At 44.0% G+C, this 26563-nt stretch overlaps 1 protein-coding gene across 7 annotated transcripts in view; it reads right to left on the bottom strand.

The window, feature by feature from the left end:
* The window catches only part of LOC132380489 (glutathione hydrolase 1 proenzyme-like), a 138746-nt gene that overhangs the window by 66736 nt on the left and 45447 nt on the right, over window positions 1-26563 (bottom strand). For 3 of the 7 annotated variants that reach the window (XM_059949336.1, XM_059949334.1, XM_059949340.1), the window contains 3 exons: window positions 14310-14579; window positions 8733-8888; window positions 6357-6487 (listed from right to left, as the gene is read on the bottom strand). In XM_059949336.1, the coding sequence (XP_059805319.1) occupies window positions 6357-6487; window positions 8733-8888; window positions 14310-14428 (406 nt within the window). In that variant the 5' untranslated portion in view covers window positions 14429-14579. Of the gene's footprint in view, window positions 1-6356; window positions 6488-8732; window positions 8889-9489; window positions 10622-14309; window positions 14580-26563 lie in introns of those variants that run through there. The other 4 variants (XM_059949339.1, XM_059949337.1, XM_059949335.1 and 1 more) reach the window with 3 other exon arrangements.

Genomic DNA, 26563 nt, shown 5'->3' on the forward strand with positions numbered 1-26563 from the left:
TATCCACCACTACTCTCTGGCATCTCCCATCTAGCCACTGTTGAATCCATTTTATTACTCCAGCATTAATAACGACTGAACCTTCTTAACTAACCTTCCATGTGGAACATGTCAAAGGCTTTGCTGAAGTCCATATAGACTACATCCACTGCCTTACCCTCATCAACATTCCTCGTAACTTCTTCAAAAAATTTAATAAGGTTTGTCAAACATGACCTTCCACGCACAAATCCATGCTGGCTACTTCTAATCAGATCCCGTCTATCCAGATAATTATAAATACTATCTCTAAGAATACTTTCCATTAATTTACCCACCACTGATGTCAAACTGACAGGTCGAACTGATAGATTTACTCTATCTATACCCCTCACAATTTTGAATAACTTTATTAAATCTCTCCTCAATTTTCTACGTTCCAAGGAATAATCTCCTAATCAATTCAGGGCCTCCAATCATGGCAATATCCTTGTAAAATTTCTCTGCACTCTTTCAACTTTATTCACACCTTTCCTATGGGTAGGTGACCAAAATTCACACAACACTCCAGATTAGGCCTCACCAACATCTTATACGAATTCAACATAACATCCCATCTCCTGTACTCAATTCTTTGATTCATGCCAACATGCCGTCCTTAATGATCTCAAACAGAAACCCATTCACCACTTGTTCCTCTAATACCCTATACCAGGAATATTTTTGCGTGCTGTGCAATCGAACATTATGAAATATCCAAACAGCCCATTTCTGAATTCCTTTCTCTGGGCATCATTAGCACACATTTATTCTACGTAAAGGTCTCAGTTCACAAGATTACAAGACAAAGGAGCAGAAGTAGGCCATTCGGTCCATCGAGTCTGCTCCACCACTCCACAATGAGCTGAACTATTCTCCCATTTAGTTCCAATTTCTGGCTTTTCCCCCATATCCCTTGATACCCTGACTAATTAGATACCGGTCAATCTCCTCCTTAAACACCCTCAATGATTGGGCCTCCACAGCTGTAGTGGCAACAAATTCCATACATCCACAACCCTCTGGCTAAAAAATTTCTCCTCATCCCTGTTTTAAATGGGTACCCTCTAATTCTAAGACTGTGGCCTCTTGTACTGGACTCACCCACCAAGGGAAACAGCCTTTCCACATCTACTCTGTCCAACCCTTCCAACATTCAAAAAGTTTCTATGAGATCCTCTCTCATTCTTCTATAATGAATATAGTCCAAGAGCTGACAAACGCTCCTCATATATTAGCCCCTGCATTCCAGGAATTATCCTCGTAAATTTTCTCTGAACTCTCTCCAACATCAGTACATCCCTTCTAAGATAGGGGGCCCAAAACTGCACATAGTATTCCAAATGGGGTCTCACCAGTGCCCCATAGAGCCTCATCAACACCTCCTTACTCTTATACACTATTCCTCTTGAAATGAATGCCAACGTAACATTCGCTTTCCTTACTGCCGATCCAACCTGGTGGTTAACCTTTAGGGTATCCTGCACTAGGACCCCCAAGTCCCTTTGCACTTAAGATTTTTGAATTTTCTCCCCATCTAAATAATAATCTGCCCAATTATTTCTTCTTCCAAATTGTACAACCATACATTTCTCAACATTGTATCTCATCTGCCATTTCTTTGCCCTCTCTCCCAAACTGACCAAGTCTCTCTGCAACCTTTCCGTTTCTTCAACACTTCCTGCTCTTCCACCTATCTTGGTGTCATCTGCAAACTTAGCCACAAAACCATTTAATCCATTATCTAATTTATCGATATACAGTGTAAAAAGAAGCGGCCCCAACACCAACCCCCGCGGAACACCACTAGTAACCGGCAACCAACCAGAATAGGATCCCTTTATTCCCATCTTTTGCTTTCTGCCTATCTTTCCTGTAATTCCATGGGCTCTCATCTTATTAAGCAGCCTCTTATGCGGCACCTAATCGAAGGCCTTTTGAAAATACAAATACACAACATCCACACCCTCTCCCTTGGCAATCTTATTTGAGATAACCTCAAAAAATCCTCGAAAAAATACCTCAAAAAATACGTCAGGAAAAAAGTTCTTACACAATGAAGCAAGTCTCAATGGGTGTGCTGAGGTTAAAGGTCACACACGTCAAAATGTACAGTGAAATGCATCGTTTGCATCAATGACTAACACAGTCCAGGGATGCGCTGGGGGCAGCTGGCAAGAGTCACCATGCTTTCAGTGCCAAGTCAGCATGCTACAATTTACTAAGCCCAACCTGTACATCTTTGGAATGTGGGAGGAAACCAGAGCACCCAGTGGAAACCCACATGGTCACAGGGAGAATGCACCAATTGGTGGAAATTGAACCCCAGCCCTGCTACTGTGAAGTGTTACGCTAGTTGCAATGTGACAATGCTGCCCTTTCCAACTTCACTTAACGAAGTGTCCCAGCCTGACCTGTGGCACTTCCAAGCAACTGAGCACGTCCATTTTCCTTCTAGTAGGACCTCTGTGTGATTGCAGACCTTGGTTGCAAGGAACACCCCTTCCAACTCCTGGCCCAACATGGATGTCCTGAGGTTCCCCTGACCCAACACTTCCCTGATGCTCCACGAAATCGTGTTCTTTTCCTCCATAACTTCCAAGCTTGCAGAGGAAGGATTTTTAGACTAGGACCTCCCATATTATGGGCGACCACTGCCAAGGAGCTTCATATAAAACTGTCGCGTGCCCCTTCTCTACATCACCACTGAACATTGTGCCACACTGGAGAGGGGACTTCACTGAAAGTTTCCTACATTATAACAGTGATTATATTTCAACTGCACAGGACCCAGAAGGAAGAGAGAGGGTCTTTTGCTTCCTCTTAGTGAAATGAGTCAGACACAAAATCGGGCAGCAAAGATTTAAGATAATTGGGATAGGACAGAAATATTTTCCAGATGATCTTTGGAAATCACTGCTTGTATGGTGGTAGACAGAAGGACCCTCATTACATTCGAAAAGCATTGGGAGGTGATTTGCAGGGGCCAAGGACTTTGTGCTGGATGGTGCAACTAGACTGGGTCAGTTTTTTGTTTGACTGGTAAGGACAGAATCTCATAAATTTTCTGACAAATCAGTCTTCCATACATAGTAACAGCTGCTATATTTCATAAAAATAGGGACCAGAATTGACAGCATGATTTCACCACACTTTCAGGGCCATTCCAAGCCATTTCATGCACTATAAAGTATATAATGTATACTCTAAATCAGCTGGGGTTATTTCTTGTGTCCAGCGCTCCTGACACAGCCTCCTCTACATTGGTGAGACCCCTCGTAAATTGTGGGACCGTTCCGTCGAGCACCTCCACTCCAACCGCCAAAATCAGAACTTCCTTATGGCCAAACATTTTAATTCCTGCTCTGACATGTCGGTCCATGGCCAACCTCAGAGTGGAAGAGCAACACCTTATAATCCATCTAGGTAGCCTCCACCGTGATGGCATAAATCTCAGTTTCTCCTTCCAGTAAAATAAATTCCCTTCCCCTCTCCTCTATTCTCTACTCTGGCTTCCTACTTCTTCTCACCTGCCTATCACCCCCCCCCCCACTCCAATGCTGCCCCTCCTCCTTTCCCTGTGGCTCACTCTCCTCTCCTAGCAGGTTCCTTCCGCCCCATCCCTTGACCTTTTGTACCCATCAATCACCTTCTAACTATCCTCATTCCCCCACCCCTGAATTTTTTTTATTCTGGCAGCTCCCCCCTTCCATTCCAGTCCTGAAGAAGAGTCGCGGCCCGAAACATAGGTAGCCTTTTTATTCACTTCCATAGATGCTGCCCGACTTGCTGAGTTATGGCCTTTTGTGTGTGATAATAGGCAATAGACAATAGACAGTAGGTGCAGGAGTAGTCCATTCAGCCCTTCTAGCCAGCAAACACCATTCACTGTGATCATGGCTGATCATACACAATCAGTACCCCATTCCTGCCCTCTCCCCATATCCCTTGACCCCGCTATCTATAAGAGCTCTATCTAACTCTCTCTTGAATGCATCCAGAGACTTGGCCTCCACTGCCTTCTGGGGCAGAGTGTTCCACATACCCACCACTCTGGGTGAAAAAGTTTTCCACATCTCTATTCTAAATGGCCTACCCCTTATTCTTAAACTGTGGCCTCTAGTTCTGGACTCACCCATCAGCGGGAACATGCTTCCTGCCTCCAGTGTGTCCAATCCCTTAATAATCTTATATGTTTCAATCAGATCCCCTCTCATCCTTCTAAATTCCAGTGTATACAAGCCCAGTCGCTCCAATCTTTCAACATATGACAGTCCCGCCATTCCGGGAATTATAAAGTTTATCTGAATTATAAAGTGGTACTATAAAGTTTATCTGAAACGCAGCCCCTCTATGATGCAAGAAATGCAGCAACCAATCTATACGCAGTAAGCTCACACAGACAATAACGAGATAATGCTGAGATTACATCCTTTACTACTAACGAGTGAGAGGCAAGTCTTGGCCAGACATGAGGTACAATTCCTGACCTTTTCTACAAAAGAGTGCCATTCAAAATTTTTTGATGTCCGCCCAAGAGAGCAGACGGGGTTTGGTTTCCCTTTTCATCCAAGAAGCAGCACATCGACCAACTCGGCATCCGTTCAGTCCTGCACTGGAACACCATCATGAAGTAGAACTTGAACCCACAAGCCTCTGGCGCAGAGGGAAAAACACTTGAAATCTAGCTGGGTATGACTGCAATGCCAAGTTAATACCCAACCCACACCCAATAGATTTTGGGGGCAGCGTGGTTGGTCATGCCATTACAGCGGGTTTAATTCCCCCGCCATCGGGAATGAGTGACTGCATGCTCCGATTTCCTTCCACATCCCAAACGGATAGGGGTCAGTGGGTAAATCAGTCACATGGGGATACTTAGACAGAGCCCAGTGGGCTCCAGTCTGGGCAGCTGCCATCTGAGCCAGTGCCAATCGATAACAGTGTGCGTTATTGCGAAACAAGGCAAGTCCATGCTTGTGTGAGAAGTGGTCTGTGACTTTTCCGTTCCATTTTGTGATTCCCTGCCATACTAAAGGCACTGAGGAACATTGGGGTTCTTTTTAGTGATAGCTCTTTAGCAAGGAGTGTGAAACAAGAATGTTAGCTTCACGTTGGACTGAAAGTGTCCTCAGAATATTCTAGACCTATTCTAGTGCATTTACTGATTATCTGCTACTGGAGTTTATTGACTTGCTTTATCTCGTCATACCAACAGATGTTTGTTGGGCGCAATCTGTTAAAGAGAATGGGTCCTGCCCAATTCTGAAGGGAAGACTCTTCTCTTCAGGAAAATTAGCTTGAGCTGTTCAAAGCTCCAGGGGTGCAAGTTCAATACTCCTTGAAGGTGGCTACATAGGTCGATAGGGTGGTTAAGAAGGCTCATGGAATGCTTGCTTTTGAGTTTAAAAGTCAAGAGGTTACGTTGTAAGTTTACAAAGGTCTGGTTAAGCCACATTTGGAGTATTGCATACAGTTCTGTTCTCCCCACTATGTTGAGGCTTTGGGGAGGGTGGGGAAGAGCTTCACTGCCAGAGCACGTGCTATCGGGAGAGGCTCAATGAACTTGGAGCTCCAGAGGCTGACGGGAGATCTGATAGATGTTTACAAAATCGTGAGAGGTGCAGATAGAACAGACCTCTGTTTCCTAGGGTTGAAATGTCTAACACCAGAGGGCGGGCATTGAAGCTGAGAGGGGGTAGGTTCAAAGGGGATGTGAGGGGTAAGCTTTTTCACTCAGAGGGTGGTGGATGTCTGGAATGTGCTGCCTGGTATGGTGGTAGAGGCAAATACATTAGAGGCTTTTAAGAGATGTTTGGATGGGCGCAAGGATGTGAGGAAGATGGAGGGATATTTGGCACGGTGGAAGTAGGAAGGATAGTGCTTGGGTGCTTTTTAGCTGGGTCGGCAAAACATTGTGGGCCGAATGGCCTGCTCCTCTATGCTCCCATGAACTTCGCTACGTGAACTGTACAACTCACAGTATCAGAAGCGAACTCTGCTGAGTTGGGAAGGAGGAATGGAGCAATACGAGTGAAATACGCTCCAAGTAATGCTCAAACACGGAAAAATCTGCAGATGCTGGAAATCCGGGCAACGGTCGCAAAACGCTGGAGGAACTCAGCAGGCCAGGCAGCATCCATGGAAAAAAAAATGCAATCGATGCTTTGGGCCGAGTTCCTCCAGCATTTTGTGTGCGTTAAAACTAAAGCCGTCTTTATTTCCCCCACGTATTCCATTTTACATTTTACTCCTTTTATATATCATCAGTTCAGTTAAAAAAAAATAGCATGAGAGAATCAAAACAAGAGGGAAACAGTCAATGATGAGAAGTGAACCAGTAGATGCATTGTAGACAGTGAGGATTAGCCCTCCGCCGATGCCCATACTGTGGACGTTCACCAGCCCAATGCAGAGCAGAGCTGCGATGGTCGCATCAACCACTGATCCGTTCCATTTCAGGACGTCCCTGCAATCACACAGAAATGCAAAGGTCAAGGAGCATTTGTCTCAATGTGGCTGCACTCATTACCTTGAAAGAGCAATCCAATGAATCTGCCCTCTTTCCGCCTTTTCCTACAAAGCTGTGTAAAACCCTCTTTGCTCCTGACACAAGTGCACATTTCAAAAGACACACGTATTCCTCGCTCCTTAGTCCACTGGCAGGGAACATGAACAGCAGCCTTAATGTCAGAAGAGCAATTATAATACCTCCCTGCAGACATTTACAATGGCCATCCCTTTGCCCATTTAAACCTCATTAATTTATGCAGATTATAGTCCCGGTGCAAAAACCGGGAGATGGACATCGACCGGACAGGTATGGTTACGATTTTATTCATTTTTATGCCCTCTGAACTAGGAACTATGGAAAGTGGTAGGATTTAGTTAAATTTAAAATTGAGTATCATTGCAGAATGGTTCTAATCTTCTATAGTCTAAATCAGATTTTAAAACTTGACCCTGAATGAAATCTAAAGAATCTTGTGCCAGTTCCACGTGAGGGTAAGAAACTCGAACACTACTCAGTGAACAGGGGACTTCCCCGCCGCTGCCTGTATGGAGCTTGTACGTTCTCCCCATGACCACCCAGAGTTCCAAAACGTGCCTGGTTGGTATGTTAATTGGTCATTGTAAATTGTCCTGTGCTTAGGCTAGGGTTAAATCGGGGGGGGGGGGGGGGGGTTGCTGGGTGGCGTGGCTCAAAGGGTTGGAAGGGCCCATTCTGCATTGCATCTCAGTAAATAAATTCATTAAACTCACCTATGGCACCTGGGTGACAGACCTGAGTGAAGCACCAACACAGAGACTGTGTACAAGAAGGGCCAGAGTTGCCTCTACTTCCTGAGGAGACTGAGGTCCTTTGGAGGGTGTAGGCCTCTCCTTCACGTGTTCTACCAGTCTGTTGTTGCCAGTACAATCTTCTACGCTGTGGTGTGCCGGGGCAATGGCATCAACACGGGTGATGCCAACAGCAAACCGATTAGAAAGACCGGCTCTGTTACAGGAGTCAAACTGGACAAACCGGAGGCTGTGGTAGAACAAAGGACCCTACGGAAAATCCTGGCAATTCTGGGCAATGTTTCTCACCTTCTGCATGCCACCTTGGCTGAACAGAGGAGCACTTTTAGTGATAGACTAAGACAACAGCACTGCTCCAAAGTAAGTCATTCTTACCCTCAGCCATTAGGCTTGATAATGAGCCAACCTATAGCCGGGGAAGTGATGACCCCCTCCTGTTAGACTGTTTGTGGTAACTCAAGTTTTATTCTTCCTACTTCTCTTCTAATATTTATATCTGTACACTTGTATTGCTACTGTGACCCTGTAATTTCCTTTGGGATCGATGAAGTATGTCTATCAATCAAGGCAGATGACCAATTATCTCACTTTGGATAGATTTTTGCATAGTAGGGGAATTAAGGGTTGTGGGGAAAAGGCAGGTAGGTGGAGATGAGTCCATGGTCAGATCAGCCATGATCTCATTGAATGGCGGAGCAGGCTCAACGGGCCAGATGGCCGACTCCTGCTCCTGTTTCTTATGTTCTTATGTAAGGACTCTTAATCTTTCATGCTTCCACAGAAAGGAATCACAGGGTTATATGTGGCAACGTGCATGTACTCTGATAATAAATTTTAATTTGAACTTTGAACATTTTAGACATTCAAATCAGGTCTCTTCAGAGGAAAGTTCAGAAACACTTCTTTCTGGATACAAGACCTGACTTGAGCTCACTTTGCAAACGGTGGGCGATATGGATTAATTTTTAAACCCGAGAAATACTTGCGATCCAAGTGATGCGGCTCAATGACGGTTAGTTTACAAAGCGGCCATGATTTCACTCAACGGCAAAACAGAGCAGAAGAAATAAAATGGCGTGGTTGTGTTCCGCAGTTCTGGGACGGTTTCTCTAGCAGGATGTAGCGCTTGGCAATTCAGAGCATAAACAAGTGGTAGAGGCATGGATATGCGATTTCAATGTGAGGTCACATCACTGTGTTTTACAACTTTGGCTTAAGCAATACATTTCTCATGCCAATTCCCCTGAAACTGAAGATAACTTAAGCACATCCACATCCAAGACTTTTCAACTAACCAAGGTGACACTTCATCACGTTTTTCACTAAAAGATTACTGAGACACACATGGAGCTTTGACACTCGTGGACTTTGATGCCTCTCCAATATTCCAATGAAGAACCACTGCGGCTTACCTGCCAATTTTAGAACACGGTGCTGCATCAGACGCCACTGCAGTGTGTTTATGGATCTCACAGGCCTTACATCCACGGGTCAGATGCATAACTGCTCCAACACTAATACCAACGGTGATAAGCAGAAGGATCCCAGTGGCGTAGCCCATCTTCTTTCTGGAAGGAGAACGCAGGTGTCATGGATTAGCCTCCGACAAACTTGAATAATATTCAGGCCCATCAAATCAAGTTGTTGCAATGATGACAAACAGGTAGTGAGGCACTTTGTCAAATGTTTTTTTCTTCACCTTTGTGGCTGCAGTCTAAACTAAGTTCCAAATTTGTCGAGGAGACGCCCCCTAGGGAGATTAATAACTGGAATGAAGAGAGAAATAGAACACTACTTTGCTTTATGGATTAAATTGGTGGAAAGGGAAATGCCAAATGAACAGCCTGAAGACTTGACCGACAGGGTTCTTTTAAATCAGAAATGGGGCCTATTTTGATGATTATCGTTTTCAGCAAGCTTACAAATTTAGAATACAGAACACTGCGGATTCTTTGGCCTGTGATGTTTTAACTGTCTGAGATCAACTTAACCATTCCCTCACACATGGCTCTGCATTTTTCTTTCATCCATGTGTCTATCTAAGTGCCTCTTAAATGTCTCTAATGTAGCTACAAGGTGGCAGGGTGGAGATATGTCTCTACCCAAGGAGGTGCAAGGGACTCCTTCCCTCTGCTAGCCTGTAGGTCACCCTTGGGCAAGGTGTAGCACCTGTTTAGCCCCCTGATCAGGGTCACGTGAAGCCATGGGAGCAGGTGGTGGACGGTCGTATGAGCAGCTGGTGCAGATCACAAGTCCTGGTTATGCCACCACTGACGCCAGGGAGACAATCTCTGAAGTGTATCGACAATGGCTGAGGTCACCCGTCTTGCAGACACTGCCCAGAAGGCAGCAATAACAAGCCACTTCTGTAGAAAAACTTGCCAAGAACAATCAAGGTCATGAGATCACAATCACCCACATCGTACGACATGGCACACAATGATGCCGATGAATGTATCTACTTCCGCCACCATAGTAACTTTGAACTTATCAAGGTCTATTTTGTTAGGTCTAAGTCCCAAGCATTGTTAATTTTCTTGCTTCTGTAGGTTTCCGATGTTTAATTATGAAACCATGACAAACATCATGACCTTGGTACATCAGTAGACTAGGACAGGAGAAGGGCTGATTTTACTGGCAGTGTAGATCAGTCATTTACTGCCAGTCTGATTAGGAATGAGAGACAGGATGTGTAAAGAGTGTTGGCCAGCAACCTGCTCTACAGAACATATATTTAGCCAGGTGCCTGAGACTTTTGCACTGTACTATATTTGTCAATGTGGAGTGGAGAGCGAGTTTGGTTCAATGGTTCGATGTTTCAATTTCATATCACTGGCTTTTCCCACTGAAACTAGGGGAGAAAAAAAACCGGAGGACATGGGTTAAGGGTGAAGGGTTTAAAGGGAACATTAGGGGGGGCTTCTTCACAGAGAGAGTGTTGGGAGTGTGGAATGAGCTGCTGGATGAAGTGGTAAATGCGGGCTCACTTTTAACATTTACGAAAAACTTGGACAAGGACATGGATGAGAGGTGTATGGAGGGATATGGTCCAGGTGCAGGTCAGTGGGACTAGGCAGAAAAATGGTTCGGCACAGCCAAGAAGGGCCAAAAGGCCAGTTTCTGTGCTGTAATGTTCTTTGGTTCTATCAGAGAAAATATACAGTATGCAACCTGAAATTCTTACTCTTCACAGATACCACGAAACAGAAAAAACCCAAACAATGAATGTGAAAGTGAATGTAAATCTGATGGGAGCAAAGGATGTTGGGAATGGTGAGGTAGAAGCACTGCACGACAGGTGTGGAACAGGCAACAGAGGAGGGTCAGGGGTGGGGGGGGGGTGGCATGGGTGACACTACAGCCCTGAGACACCAGACAAGATCATTTGATTCCAAACAATTGGTTTATTGATCTCTACAGAATGTCCCTCTGGTGCTTCCCACCCACTTCCCCCTTTTCCCAACTATGATTCCCCTCTCCCTGTCCCCTTCCCACTCTCAGTCGACCATATCAGAATCAGGTTTATCACCACTCGCAAATGTCAAGAAATTTGTGCTCTTTTTTCAATAAAACAAAATATTACCACAAAACTGTGGTAACAGTAAACTATTAAAACAAATTAAGGGAGATGATTTTTACATTATATAGTTGTGCGAAAGTCTTAGGCGCATAAATATAGTTGGGTTGCTAAAGACTGCATGGTGCAGGTGCATGATGTGGAATTCATCTCCCTTGACTTATTTTAATAGATTTACCGTTTCCTTGCATGCATCCTTCTCTAACCTTTTCCTGCCTTTGTTCTGCATCTTCATTGAAATTCTGTAATACACTCTCGCACTTCACGTTTGAAGTTTTGTTATGGAAACCTCCCGAGCCTCTTGACCCCTTTGAACACTTTTTACCACTTTGTCTCTCTGAAGTCTGAGATTCCACCGATTCAGTTCGTCTTAAGTACTTTGGCACAGATACAAAGCCTCTGTGCGTAAGATCATCTATAAAAGCACCAAATTATACAACCTCAGACAGTGACAAACTTCATTCCCCTCTCCACTCCCTGCTAAGTTAGCTGATCTCTGCCAGTGGCTGAGATATTATAAACTTGATCTTGGATGGATAAGATCCACAATGGGCTTCTGCTCCCATTTCTACCTTGTGACCTGGAGCTGATTGTATGTGTGTCCAGTCAGCATTTTGACTTGCAGGTAGTAAAATATGCCAGTTGTGTAGCAGTCTGCGAAGGCATTTCCTTCTGGAGCCACCGCCTTCAGTAATCTGGGGGAAAGGAGGCAAATGGGGCAATGGCAGGCGTGCAGCCTCAGTTCGCACTGCCACTATTTGGAGAGCAGACGTACAAACGCTCCAAACTTGTAACTGTCAGCAAATCGTAGTCCAGCATTTTTTTTTTGACAATCTGCCGGCGTTTGGATAAACAATCGTTCTTCTCAGCCTCTTTATCTGTCTCAAATTTATGATGGAGGGCTCCAAAGACTTTCAAGAGGGGCCTTTACCTTCTGAAGCTAAAATTTTAATTTTCCTGCCCCATTTCTTTGAATAATGGGCCAGTTTCTAAAATGGGTAGCGGGGTGGAGATATATCTTTGCCAGAGGAGATGTATGATGCTTCCCCCCCGCCCCCACCGCTAGCCTGCAGGTCACCCTTGGGCAAGGGGTAGCACTTGCTTAGCCCTTTCCCCCCGATCAGGGTCCCCCCGAGCAGGTGGTGGACATCACAAGTCCTGGTTGTGTGACCACTGACGCCAGGCAGACAATCTCTGAAGAGTATTGATAATGGCTGGGGTCATCCATCTTGTAAGGACACTGCCCAGAAAAAGGCAACAGGAAGCCACTTCTGTAGAAAAATTTGCCAATAACAATCATGGTCATGGAAAGACCATGATCACCTCGGTCAGACGGCATGGCGCATAATGATAATGACGATGAAGTTACAATAAACCTATTTTAAAAGTCAGACAGCAAAAAGGACGGTTCTGGCAACTTTGTAGACCATATTTTCCAATCTCAAGGACAGACAATCCATTCAAAAAGTGCTGCTTTGCACCTATTCAGCTACAGCAAGAGCTTATTCAACAACTGGCCGTGGAGGCCAGGCCATTGGGTGTATTTAAGGCAGAGGTTGGTAGCTTCTTGGTTAGACAGGGTGTGAAAGATTACAGGAAATTTGTAGGAGAATGGGGTTGAGAGGGAAATGGATCAGCCATGAAGAAAAGGCTAGGTAGACTCGATGGGCCAAATGGCCTAATTCTACTCCAATGTCTTACTGTCTAAGTACCTCAGGCCTAATACTTCTCACAATCTTCTGTTGGCTCATTTCATAGTAATCTGTCTACTACTCATCAACGACATCCCCAACCCTTGGGATAAGTGAATGGCTGCCTGGTCCTTTCTGTGTGCTCTGTGACAACTGATTCAGAAGAACCCTTAAAATCCACTTGAACCTGAAAAATCGGCAACAAATTCTGCTAATTGGAAAAACTCAGGTGAAGTAAAATACTTTTTTGCAAACTTTCTTTCTCCAGGTATTGAAACCATAGCCCCTCATTTGTTCTCCCTGCTGGATGCCTGTCGTGAACTCCATAGGAGCTTAGAACACAGAACACAGAACAGTACAGCACAGCAGCAGGCCATTTGGCCCAGAATGGTGTTCTGATCCAGGTAAAAAGCAATTCAAAAACATACAAACACTAATCCTTCCTACCTACGCCATGTTTATATCCTTCCATCTTCCTTACGTCCATGTGCCTATCCAAACATCTCTTAAAAACCTCTGATGTGTTTGCCTCTGCCACCAGACCAGGCATCCACCACTATCTGTGTTCCCCTCACATCCCCCTTGAACCTACCCCCTCTGGTATTAGATATTTCAACCCTGGGAAACAGCTACCCTACATCCACTCTATCTGTACCTCTCATAATCTTGTAAACATTTATCAGATCTCCCCTCAGCCTCCGCCCACTCCAGAGAAAACAACCCAAGTTTGTCCAGCCTCTCGTGATAGCACATGCCCTCTAAACCAGGCAGAATCCTGGTAAACCCCTTCTGCACCCTCTCCAAAGCCTCAACCATCCTTCCTATTGTGGGGCGACCAGAACTGTACGCAATACTCTAGATGTGGCCTAACCAGAGTTTTGTAAAATTACAACATAACCTCTTGACTTTTGAACTCAAAAGCAAGCATTCCATGAGCCTTCTTAACCACCCTATCGACCTGTGTAGCCACTTTCAAGGAGTTATGAACTTGCACCCCTGGAGCTTTGAACAGCTCAAGCTAATTTTCCTGAAGAGTCTTCCCTTCAGAATTGGGCAGGACCCATTCTCTTTAACAGATTGCGCCCAACAAACATCTGTTGGTATGACGAGATAAAGCAAGTCAATAAACTCCAGTAGCAGATAATCACTAAATGCACTAGAATAGGTCTAGAATATTCTGAGGACACTTTCAGTCCAACGTGGAGCTAACATTCTTGTTTCACACTCCTTGCTAAAGAGCTATCACTAAAAAGAACCCCAATGTTCCTCAGTGCCTTTGGTATGGCAGGGAATCACAAAATGGAACAGAAAAGTCACAGACCACTTCTCACACAAGCATGGACTTGCCTCGTTTCACAATAACGTCTTGTTTTTTTGGCACAAATCTTCATTCCTTCACAGTCTGGCAATAATTTATGTACTATATATTCTAATCTGAGTGTCGTCTACATCTACGTGCCTCTGGTGCTGCGGAAGGCAAGTTTTTTTTTCCATTGCACCTATATCTCACTGACAATAAACTTGACTTGACTTGACAGCCGTTCAGCGCTTTATGCATCTTCCTTAAGAGTCATCAAAGTTATCCCATCCCGCAGAGCCCTTTCTTTTTGTACCCTTTTTTACACAACCAATTCCTTTGTGAAATCTACTGTTGTTTCTGCTTCCTCCGTCCTCTCAGACAGCGCATCCAGATCATAACAAGAGGAGTAAAGGAGATTTACCTGTTTCCAAAATGCCCGGAGTCAAATGTTGCAGGACTGTGAACTCTGGGTTGTAGTGGGGTAGTGTTGGAGCTTTTCTCATTAAGAGCCCCGATTTCTGATGGATTTTCATCACCCATTGTTTTGCATTTCCTCAGCAAGTTCTGTGCAGCATAGATTTTCTGACCAGGGCCTTCTCTTCACATGAACAGTTGCTCCTTTCTCTCAATTGACAGCAATCGTTTGTAATTCCTCCCTCAAATCACCATGGCAATCGCCTTGCAACTGTTGCTTTTAAAATAAAAGTTGAGGTTTCAGTGGGATTGAAATGAAAAGATTGCTGGTCCTGATATTGATGTCAACAGCCAACCTTGCTACAACATTGATTATGATTGGATTAGCATTTATCCAATTAAAAGCAAGACTGTGGGCACTGTGAAAATAATGGTGGGGGAGGGTAAGTAGTAATGCCTTCACAGAATCATAATCATGCTTCAGAATATTCAGGAGGGATAGATTCTAGGTCACCCTGGCAGCTACAATATTTTGTACGAGCGCAGCTGTAAAAGTGAAGTGCAATTGCCGGGAAGCTGCGAAAGGACCAGAAAATGTTGAGGTCGCACACCAGTTCCATCAGCAACTGAGACAAAAGAAGGAGGTTAATGCCTTGAACGTAGGTTAGAGACAAAATGCTGTTTCTCTTCTCAGTTGATGGCTGGCCTGCACTGTATCACAACAGTAGCTGTACTTCAAAAACGCTTTATTGCTGGAAAGTGCTATTGGACATCATAAGACCATTATGCTCCTAATTTCCATTCTTACACTTTATTTCGAACACCTTCCATTTTAGCTGGGATGATAACTGGCCAATAAGCTGCCCCTCGATTTAGCTACGTTTCTTAATACTTTGGTGTGACAGCTTTCAACTCCCGTAAAGATGGTGTTGAATCAGCATACAGAAAGGAGACCGAAAACGTGGCTGAGTTGTGTCTTATCAACAACCTCTCACTCAATGTCAGCAAGACCAAGGAACTGATTATAGACTTCAGGAGAAGGAAACCAGAGGTCCACGAGTCAGTGCTCATCAGAGGATCAGAAGTGGACATGGTTAGCAACTTTTAAATTCCTAGGTGTTATTATTTCAGAAGACCTGTCCTAGACCCAGCATGTAAATGCAATTGCAAAGAAAGCACGGCAGCACCTCTACTTCCTCTGGAGTCTGCCGAGATTTGGCAAGTCATTAAAAACTTAGATAAGCTTCTCTAGGTGTGTAGTGGAGAGTGTATCTACTGGTTGCATCTTGGCCTGGTATGGAAACACAAATGCTTTTAATAGGAAAATCCCACAAAAGGTAGTGAATTTGGCCCTGTACCTCACGGGTGAAGCCCAACCATTGAGCACATCTACATGAAACGCTGTCATAGGAAAGCAGCATCCATCATCAGAGATCCCCACCATCCAGCCCGTGCTCTTTTCTCACTGCTACCATTAGGTAGAAGGTATAGAGGCCTCAGGACTCGCACCACCGGGTTCAGGAACAGTTGCTACCCTCAACTATTAGGCTCTGGAACAAAAGGGGACAACCACACTCACTTGCCCATCCATTGAGATGTTCTCACAGCCAATGATCCCACTGTAATGACTCTTTATCTCATGTTCTCATTATTTATTGCTATTTATTTATATTTGCATTTGCACAGTTTGTTGTCTTCTGCACCTTTCATTGATCCTGTTATAGTTACTATTCTATAAATCTGCTGAGTATGCCCGCAGGAAAATGAATCTCAGGGTTGTATTTGGTGATAAATACTTTGATAATAAGAATTACTTCGAACTTTGAAGTCAAGATCGCTCTCACAAAAACATCCTCTCCAGAATCTGGCAGATAGTTCTTTACAAATTTATGCACACATCCATCAAATACCATAGCCATTCAAATATTGGCTGCAGGATCCAGAAAAAAAGGTCATCTTGATGATATAGTGGAGGGTTATGCAATAAGGAGGGGTTAGATTGCTCTTAGAGTAGGTTAGAGTTGGAATAGGTTGGATGGGTGCATGCTTGGGAGGGGAATGGAGGGCTATGGTCCTGGTGCAGTTTAAATGTGCTGTGATTTAACATTTAAGTAATATTTGAGTAATATTTATTTATTGAGATTCTGCCCTTGGAGCTACACTGACCAGCAGTCTCCCAATTTAACCTGAGCCTAATCACGTGACAAATTACAATGACGGATTAACCTACCAACCGGCGCATCATTGGACTGTGGGAGGGAACTGGGGCACCTAGAGGAAACCTATGCGGTCATGGGGAAGATGTAGAAACTCCTTACAGGCAGTGGTAGACAATGAATGTGGGTTGCCTGTACCGTATAGCGTTGTGCTAACCACTATGCGACCATGCTGCCTGTAATTTTGTAAATACGTTGTTGGCTAAGTATTCTTGATTGTTCAAATAATTCATTGCAAGCTATCTATGAAAATACTTTAATTTGCACATGTCATCACGCTACCACATGATATGTGCCTGCCTCGCTTAAGTAAACTCGAAGTTAGACACACACTTTTGGACTCCCGAATCTTCCTTTGATTTAGTTTCATGTTTTGAAGCGGCAAAACATAATAAAATGGATTGGTACAGACTATATGGGCTGAAGGGCCTGTTTCTGTGCTGTAGTTTTCTATGACTCTAAAAGGATGGCATAACATTGTGGGCCAAAGGGCCTGTACTGGGCTCTAATGTTCTAAGTGCTATGAGTCACTAGGTGTGAAACAGAAAGATGAAGTCATCCAGCCCTCTTCAGCCAACGAAGTTTGTGATTGGAAGGATATTTTCTGTTGCAATGTCAAAACTGTTGGTGACATTGTGAACGCTAAGTCGGCAATTTGTTTTTTTTAGCAATCGGAGCAGTTCTTCCCATTACACTTGTAACGTTGCTCACGCATTGTAATCAGACCAAATCTTTCTCCATCCCAAGGATTTGTCTTTTTTGTTTCCATTTAAAGAGCCCATTCAGTGACCAGCAGGAATGCAAGTTCCTGCAAATAGAGCAGATATCTTATCTGTGTTGTTTTTAACTTTCCACTCAATTGCCAGATTGTAGATTAACCCCAGGAAAGGGAGAGACAAACCAAAGTAACTGGGATTAGTTCACAGTACACAAAAAGATACACGAAAATAAAGAAGAATCTCGACTCAAAATGGTTTATTCATTTCCATAGACGTTGCCTGACCTGCTGAGTTGCTCCAGCATTTTGTGTGTGTTGCTCTGGATTTCCAGTGCCTCCAGACTTTCTCATATTTACTTGCTGCCCGTTACATCGCTGGCTGTTAGGCAGCAGTGAAGATCCTCCATCCCTGGCGGTGTTCAAGGCTTCCTTCATCACGTCAGTTGCTTCCTCTCAGTTCTCGCTCCTCTCAGTCACAGAATTCCTGGGTGGAGACTCCGGGATACCGTCATACCGAGATTGTAGAAGGATTCTTCATTTTTGTTTCTGTAACAATTTATTTGACCAGTCAGGGTTGCTAGCCCTGAGCTGAACCCCCAAAACCTGGAGGACCGGTGGACCGGTCATTGTCTGTCCTCTACCCTTTGACCTTTTTGGCGAGTGACAAAGCATATAAAGTCCCGACTCCAGCCAACATAGCTCTCCAGGATATTGAGGTATGCAAGTCTCCAAACTCAATGACAGGTTGTGATCCTCTTGAGGTTTCTCACGTTTATGATATACTAAGATGAACCAACATTCCCTGGAGCTGCATTTACTAAATGAATTGGGACTGGATAATAATTGAAGCAAGTATTATCAAGTGCAAGGCAATTACAATTAGAAAGCTAGCTGGAAACATCTTTGCAAAAAGGCACACTAAGGTTGTCACACGCGAAGGGTTTGAGAACTGAAAAAGCTGAAGATCAAAGCTGGAGAGAAGATCAAGTAACTTCCTCGTGGGCTCGGCCAAGTTGGGATGGAAATGGAAATCAGTTCCTGGGCCACCTTGCAGAGCTAGCAAGTGCCGCCTTGTGTCAGGGGCCAGGAATCCACTGACCAGGCCAGTCTCTTCCCCTTCCAGCAAACTAAAGTTACAATGTTGAAGATGGTGTCAGGCTGAGATCTTGTTCATACCCTAATATGTGCACTTTATTAGTTAAAGGAACGGGAATGATTTTTTCCCCCCTGACATTTTTCGTTTTCTACTTGAAAACGGTGGGCAGTGTGATGCTGAACATTGGAGGGTCAAGGAAAATGGCAAATTTTCTTCCGTCAATTTACAGATCCCATTGCTTGTAAAACTTAAAAAAAATGCTCAGAGAGTCAGGGAGAGGTGTGGCATGGAATCAGGCTCTTTGGCCCATTGGGTCCTGCTGACCCTCAACCAGCCACTTACATTAATTCTGTATCAATCCCGTCTTTGTATTCTCCCCACGCACAGCAACTGCTTGTGGATTCAAGCACTTGCTTTCACAAGAGGTCTTTTACATTAACTTACTTCTCCAAGAAGGCCACAACCTTGTCCTGCTTTGAATGCTTGCCTGTCTCAATGACCCAGAAAGCTATGCTGGCTATGTTGTAATATAGTAATGTTTGGGTAATGCTGTAAATATATTTTTTGATTAAGCATTCTTTGTTGTTTACATAATTTATTACAGTTGGGATGTTATAGTGAGGTTGTATAACACATTCAAAGTCAAAGTCCTGTCCTGAGCCTTTATGCCGTGGTATGAAGCGACTGAATAAGAGACTTCCCCCCCCCCCCCACCCACCGAGTGTGGTTGTTAAATAGACTGGAAAGGACGCCAGTCTATCGCGAGGTTGACCCCCAGCATTTTTCAGCTGTGTGGGCTGGAGCATTGTGTGGTTAAGTGCCTTGCTCAAGGACACACATGTTGCCTCGGCTGGGCTCGAACTCATGACCTTCAGGTCGCTAGTCGAACACCCTAACCTCTTGGCTACGCGCCACTGTATGAGACATTGGTGAGGCCAAATTTGGAGTATTGTGTGCAGTTCTGGTTACCTAACGATAGGAAAGATATCAGTAAGATTGAAAGAGTGTAAAGATTCACTAGGATGTTGCCGGGTCTTCAGGAGTTGAGTTACAGAGAAAGATTAAACAGGTTAGGACTTTATTCCTTGGAGCGTAGAAGAATGAGGGGGGGATTTGATAGAGGTTTACAAAATTATGAGGGGTATAGACAGAGTAGATGCAAGTAGGCTCTTTCCACTGAGATTAGGAGAGATATATACGAGAGGACGTGACTTTAGGGTGAAAGGGGAAAGGTTTAGGGGGAACATTAGGGGGAACCTCTTCACTCAGAGAGTGGTGGAAGCGTGGAACAAGCTGCCATGTGATGTGGTAAATGCAGGCTCACTCTTAAGTTTTAAGAATAAATTGGATAGATACACGGATGGGAGCGGTCTGGAGGGTTATGGACTAGGTGCAGGTCAATAGGACTAGCGGAATACAGTTTTGGCATGGACTAGAAGGGCTGAATGGCCTGCTTTTCTGTGCCGTAATGTTCTATGGTTCTATATGTATGCGAATGGCATATGTCATTACACCACGACATCATAAATGCATGCCTCACTAAAGTAAAACAAACTATGTACCCGAGTTATCCCTGGCTCTGTACTTTTAGTCCAATTAGCTTTAAGTTTTGGAGTTACAAAATGTAACAGTGGTGATGTGGAAGTTTTAAAATGAATCCTAGCCAGCTACCTACCTGCTGAAGTTCAGAAAGACTATCAAGTTTTGAAAAAGCTCAAGATGCTTTCTTTGCGAGAGGAGAAAAATAGTTGAGCTTTTAAAAATGCAGCACGTGTCTCTTCAAAAGGGGACAGAGACAGAAGCATTTTAAAAAGAAAGAAAACAGATAAAATTCATAGGTTCATAAACATGGTAATCATCATAAAAAATTCAAAGTTTACTGGCTATATTGGAAAGATAAACATTTGATCACACAAAAGATAACTGGATATTGTAAACTGAGTGTATTCAGCAGCATTTTGAAGCAAAACAAATAGCCAATGAAAAGTGACTGGCAATTTTTCTGTGTGCATTGGTGGAAAGGCATATAATTTGCTTCAAAGTTTGATGGCTCTAGCCAAACCAGCCGAAATGAGCTTTGCTGATATCATGAACAGAATGCAAGAACACCTAGAACCAAAACCATTGTTGACTGCAGAACATTTTAGGTTTCATAAGTGGAATCACAAGGAAGGCGAGTACTTTTCAGTGTACCAAGATGAATTGAACAGATTGTCAGAGCATTGTTTCAGTTATTCCACAAAATGAATTTGAATGGCATTTCAAAGATACTAACCTGAAGCCTGCAGATATCCAACTAAGAAGTTATAACAGAGCAAAAATAATTCCTGTAAGAATGACATTTGCAACAGTGAAATATAACAACCAACAAGCCATATCCCCTGCAACAGAGTCAACTGAAAACAAATTCAGAAAGGTACTGAAAGATGCCACAGCAGTGTTCAAGGATGGTACGGGAAAACTCAAACATATCAGGGGGAAAATAATGTTAAATGAAAATGCAACATCCAAGATTTACAAAGCCCATCCAGTTACTTAAACTATCCTGTGATAAAGTAGCCAGTGAGCTGGATCACATGAAGGCTGAAGGAGTTCTTTTCAAGGTTGTGTGGAACCTATGGACAACACTAGTGGTTCCTGGTAGTTAAGAGGAATGGCTCTGTCAAGATCTGTGGTGAATTTAAGGTCACCATCATCCCAGTACTGAAACTTGATCGATACCCTCTGCACAAGATAGAGGATATCTTTGCAAACCTTTCTGGACGGAAATGCTTCAGCAAAGCGGATTTAGCTACAGATAGAAAACCTACCTACAGATGGAGATGGAAGAAGAGTCCAAAGTGTTTCTCACCACAAACACTCGCAAAGGGCTTTATCACTAAAGTAGGCTTAGTTTTGGAGTAACATCTGCATCTGCACTCTGGCAGAAAGCTATGGACCAGGTGCTACAAGGCTGTCAATGTTACCTGGATGACATCATTGTTGCCAGTAAGGATGACAAGGATCATCTCCAAAAGCCCAAGACAGAGCTAGAAAATTTAGAAGATTATGGGCTTAGAGCACAACTCAACAAGTGTGAATTCTTTAAACCAAGTATCACTTACTGCGGTCACACCATTGACTCACAAGTTTTACATGTGTGTGCTGAGAAAGATCGAGCAGTAGATGCCCCAAGGCTGAAGGACATGTCACCGTTGTGGTCCTTTTTAGGACTTGTCAATTACTATACTTGGTTCCTACTCGAACCTGGCTCCATGCCTTGAACTCATTACTACAGATTAGAAAGAAATAGCAATGGACAAAGCATTATGAGGTGCCTTTCCAAAAGACAATGGAAATTGTGACGTCAGATAATTTATGATCCACATTGTCCAGTGAAGCTTGCCTGTGACATTTCGGTATGGGTGAGGTCATGTCGCATATTATCAATGACGGAAGAGAACGCCATAGCCTTTGCATTGCATTCTCTTACCACTGCAGAGAAAAATTACTTGCTGATTGACAGAGAGGCCTTGAGCCTAGTTTAGTGTGGAAAATGTTTCAACCAGTTGTTGAATGGGAGATTTCACCGTCATTACTGTTCATCAATCACTAGAGTCTACATTCAACCACAGAAAGGTGTTCTGCTAACAGCAGCAGCACGAATGCAGAGGTGGCCTGTGTTTCTAGGAGGACACAATTAAAAGAATGAATTCAACAGGGCACCCAATCATGGATGGATTGTCCTGCTTACTCTTGGAAAAGGAACTACCTGAAAAATTTACAGAAGGGGAGACTCCCCTTGACGTATTCTCCCTAATGCAAATGGAAACTCTTCCTATTATGGCAGAGATGATCCCTAGAGAAACCAGGAAAGATCTCATACCTGTCTCAGGTCTACATGGTAACCCAAAGTGTCTGTAATGTGCAGCAGAAATTCCAGATCCCTCAATTTTACCACACTGGATAAACTTGCCCTTGATGGAGGTTGTGGAGATTGAGAGTTGTTGTACTGGCCAAGCTGAGAGCAAAAGTGCTAGAGGAGCTACATACGGATCAAAAGAAAGCACTGGCTCAGAGCTTTGTCTCGTAGCCTGAGCAGATTGCCGTGCAGTGTTCAGAATGCCGACACGTCCAGAAGATGCCAAGAGCATCTGAGAGAAGAAAGGTGTCGAGAGCTGTCAGAACCACTTCCTGCAGTCCCAGGTTCAACTCCTACAATCACCACGGAGGAGAGCCCAGAACTCGAGGTTGTTTCACAGCCACCTGCCGAGCAGAGTGACAACTCTCCTAACCCTAACCCCAAACTGAGACGTATTCTATATCGAGTTAGAGTTTATAGCTCAGCAGGGTCGAGTGTAGGGTATTTAATATTTGGGTAATATTGTCAATATATCGTCTGATTAAGCATTCTTTGCTGTTTACATAATTCATTACGGGTTTTATGTAAAACTACGTGAATGTATGGCATTACACTGCTTCGTCATGAGTAAGCGCCTCACTAAAGTTAAACAAACCACGTACACAAGTTATTCCCAGCTGGGTGCTCTTCTTTTGATTAGTTTTATGTTTTGGAGTTTCAAAACTTAACGGGCTAGAGTCAGGGCTTTATGCTTTGGCTCTCGGTAGGGTCACCCATGCCAAACAGGTCAAAGGGTAGAGGTCAGACTAAGAGTGGTCCAATTGTCCTTCAGGTTTGGCGGTTCAGCTCATGGCTAACAACTCTGACTGGCAAAACAATAAACTTCGATGAAGAATTCTTCTACATCTGAGTGCGACAGTATTCCTGAGTCTCCAGCCGGGACTTGCATGACTGACAGTAGTGAAAACCGGGAGGAAGCTACTGACACGATGAAGGAAGCCCTGAGCACTGACAGAGATGGAGGATTTACTTTGCTGCCCAAAATGCCAGCAGCGTATCGGGCAGGAGGGAAGAATTAACTTGCTAGTCTGCCCATCCTTGAGATGTTGAGGGGAGCTCCTGGGAAACCCGTGCGGTCACAGGGTAAATGTGGAAGTGCTCATGGAAGGGACACAGGCTCAGGATCTTTGGCATGGTGAGGCAGCTGAGTAACTGGACTACTCCAGACAATCAAACTGAGCAGTTTTTACCACATTGCACTACAATGGACGTGCTATTATTTGTCCTCATTACATTCATTCCTGTATAATCTGACTTACGCCCGCATTCCGAATATGCACAGGTTAGTTGGTGAAGTGCGTGTAATTGTGAGGTCGGACCTGTTGAGAAGGAAGGGTCCATCACTGAGCTGTATCGTTAAATAAGTACATAAATAATTTTGTGTAATTTATATACAATTTATGTTTCTCTTGTGAATGCTCTATTTCTAATTCTTCGATGCTATTACAATTAGCCTTTCTCATTGCATCTGTGTTCATGCACTTGTGCATATGACTACAAAATCAATGATGATGTCAACTTCAGTAATGATTGAGTTTTGTAAATTTTAAGATCAGTAAGCTTTGAAAACCAAAATATAAATTAGCGCACAGAAACAAAAGAGATTCTGCCAATGCTGGAAATCCAGAGCAACGCACACAAAACACTGGAGGGGCTCAGCAGGTTGGGCAGCGTCTATGGAAGGGAATAAATAGTTGACATTTCAGGCCAAGGCCCTGTATCCAGCTTGGAAAGAAAGTGGGAGGGAGCCGGAATAAGAAGGTGGGAGGTGGGGGGAGAGGAAGAAGTATAAGCTCGGTGGACGGGGGAGTTGGGGCTGAAGTGAGAAGCTGGGGGGGGGGGTAAAGGGCTACAAGTGAAGGAAATCCTGAGGAAGGGTCTCAGCCCGAAACCTCGATTGTTCACTCTTCTCCACAGATGCTGCCTGACCTGTGAGCTCCTCCACCATTTTGTGTGAGTTGCTTTGGAGAAGAAGGAATCTGATAGGAGAGGAGAGTGGACCAAGGGAGAAAGGGAAGGAGGAGGTGTATCAGGGTGAGATGATGGGCAGATGATATAATTAATACGGATTAGCATTCCTGGAGAATGTTTATCACAATTGTGTTAATTCTACTTTGCCTTCCTGACAATTTCTGATCCACAGTGTTTATAATTTTTATTTCAGCTTTGTAGTTCTTTGACAATATCCAGCAATTCCTTGCTGTACAAAACACAGGCAAATAAATGTCCAGAAGTCTCATTGATTAAAACCCAAGGCATCGTGAGGGAACATTGGAAACCTGGTTTCACGAGAATCAGCTGATGGCACAGAGCCAAGGCGGTTCACCGAAAGAAGCTGCGGAGGGTTGTAAATTTAGTCGGCTCCATCTCAGGTACTAACCTACAAAGTACCCAGGACATCTTCAAGGAGCGGTGTCTCAGAAAGGCAGCGTCCATTATTAAGGATCTCCAGCACCCAGGGCATGCCCTTTCTCACCGTTGCCATCAGGGAGGAGGTACATAAGCCTGAAGACACACACTCAGCGATTCAGGAACAGCTCCTTCCCCTCTGCCATCAGGGAGGAGGTACAGGAGCCTGAAGACACACACTCAGCGATTCAGGAACAGCTTCTTCTCCTCTGCCATCAGATTCCTAAATGGGCATTGAATTCTTGGACCCTACCTCACTTTTTAAATATATATTATTTCTGTTTTTTTGCACGACTTTTAAATCTATTCAATATTGATTTACTTGTTTATTATTATTATATATCATGTATTGCATTGAACTGCTGCTGCTAAGTTAACAAATTTCACGTCACATGCCAGTGATAATAAACCTGATTCTGATTCTGATTCTGACTGTGTGGAATCTTCCCCCCGAGTACTAAGTCATGTATCTGTGACTAATTAAGCAAACCTCTGGTGCAATGAGTACTTACATTGTTGTCTAAGCGATATGACCTCGTCACAGTAACTTAATCATGTTACAATTCTGGATGGACCACAATTGTTAATTGTAGTTGTTAATGTCTCGATATTTTGTAATTTTACGATACTTGGTGTGAACGCAGCTAGTGACTCTAAGGAAACAACAATTCAAGGTTCAAAGTACATCTATTGCCAAAGGATGTTTACTATAGACAGCTCTAAGATTCGTCTCCTTACGGGCAGCCTCAAAACAAAGAGACTCAACAGAACCAATTTCAAAAAGAAAGACCATCAAACACGCCAATGTACAGAGAACAGTTGTGCAAATAACATTCAGAACAGAAGTTCGCTGAAGTGAGTCCACAGCCATGAAGCCGCTGCGGCTGATCCGGGAGCTAATTGAATCAAATCGTCAAGGATTCAATTAGAGCTTCTTTACCATGAGACTGCACCAGACGCCCGCCACCCACCCCCTCCTCAACCTACACATGCCCACTGTCCACAAGTGCCATTGAATGCAGCAAAGTAATTTAAGTCAGTTTAAAATTCACCCCCTTTTTTGGGATAAATGGTTAGTCAGAAATCTAGTATATATATTTATAGAGTGAAATGGGTGGCGGGGTGGAGCTATGTCTCATCTAAAGGGCGTGTAAGGCAGTCTTTCCCTCCGCTAGCCTTGGGCAAGGTGTAGCGTCTGCTTAGCTCCGCCTCCCCCCACCTGATCAGGGTCACGTGAAACCATGGGAGCGTGTGGTGGATGGTCGTTTGAGCAGCCGGTGCATATCGCAAGTCCTGGTTATGTGGCCACTTATGGAGGGCAGGCAACCTCTGGAGAGTGTTGATAATGGCTGGGGGGTCACCCGTCTTGTAAAGACACTGCCCAGAAGAAGGCAGTGACCAACCACTTTTGTAGAATGAATTTGCCAAGACGTCTGCAGGGAGGTTAGTTAGGAGGATTCAGTCGCTAGGTATACATGGTGAGGTAGTAAATTGGATTAGACATTGGTTCAATGGGAGAAGTCAGAGAGTGGTAGTGGAGGATTGCTACTCTGAGTGGAGGACTGTGACTAGTGGTGTGCCACAGGGATCAGCGCTGGGTCCATTGTTATTTGTCATCTATATCAACGATCTGGATGATAATGTGACAAATTGGATCAGCAAATTTGCTGATGATACAAAGATTGGAGGTGTAGTGGACAGTGAGGAAGGTTTTCAAGGTTTGCAGAAGGATCTGGACCAGCCGGAAAAATGAGCTGAAAAATGGCAGATGGAGTTTAATACAGACAAGTGTGAGGTATTGCACTTTGGAAGGTCAAACCAAGGTAGAACATACAAGGTAAATGGTAGGACACTGAGGAGTGCAGCAGAACAGAGGGATCTAGGAATACAGATACAAAATTCCCTAAAAGTGGCATCACAG

This window comes from Hypanus sabinus, chromosome 24 (genome assembly GCF_030144855.1).
Source record: "Hypanus sabinus isolate sHypSab1 chromosome 24, sHypSab1.hap1, whole genome shotgun sequence".
NCBI classification, from domain to species: domain Eukaryota; kingdom Metazoa; phylum Chordata; class Chondrichthyes; order Myliobatiformes; family Dasyatidae; genus Hypanus; species Hypanus sabinus.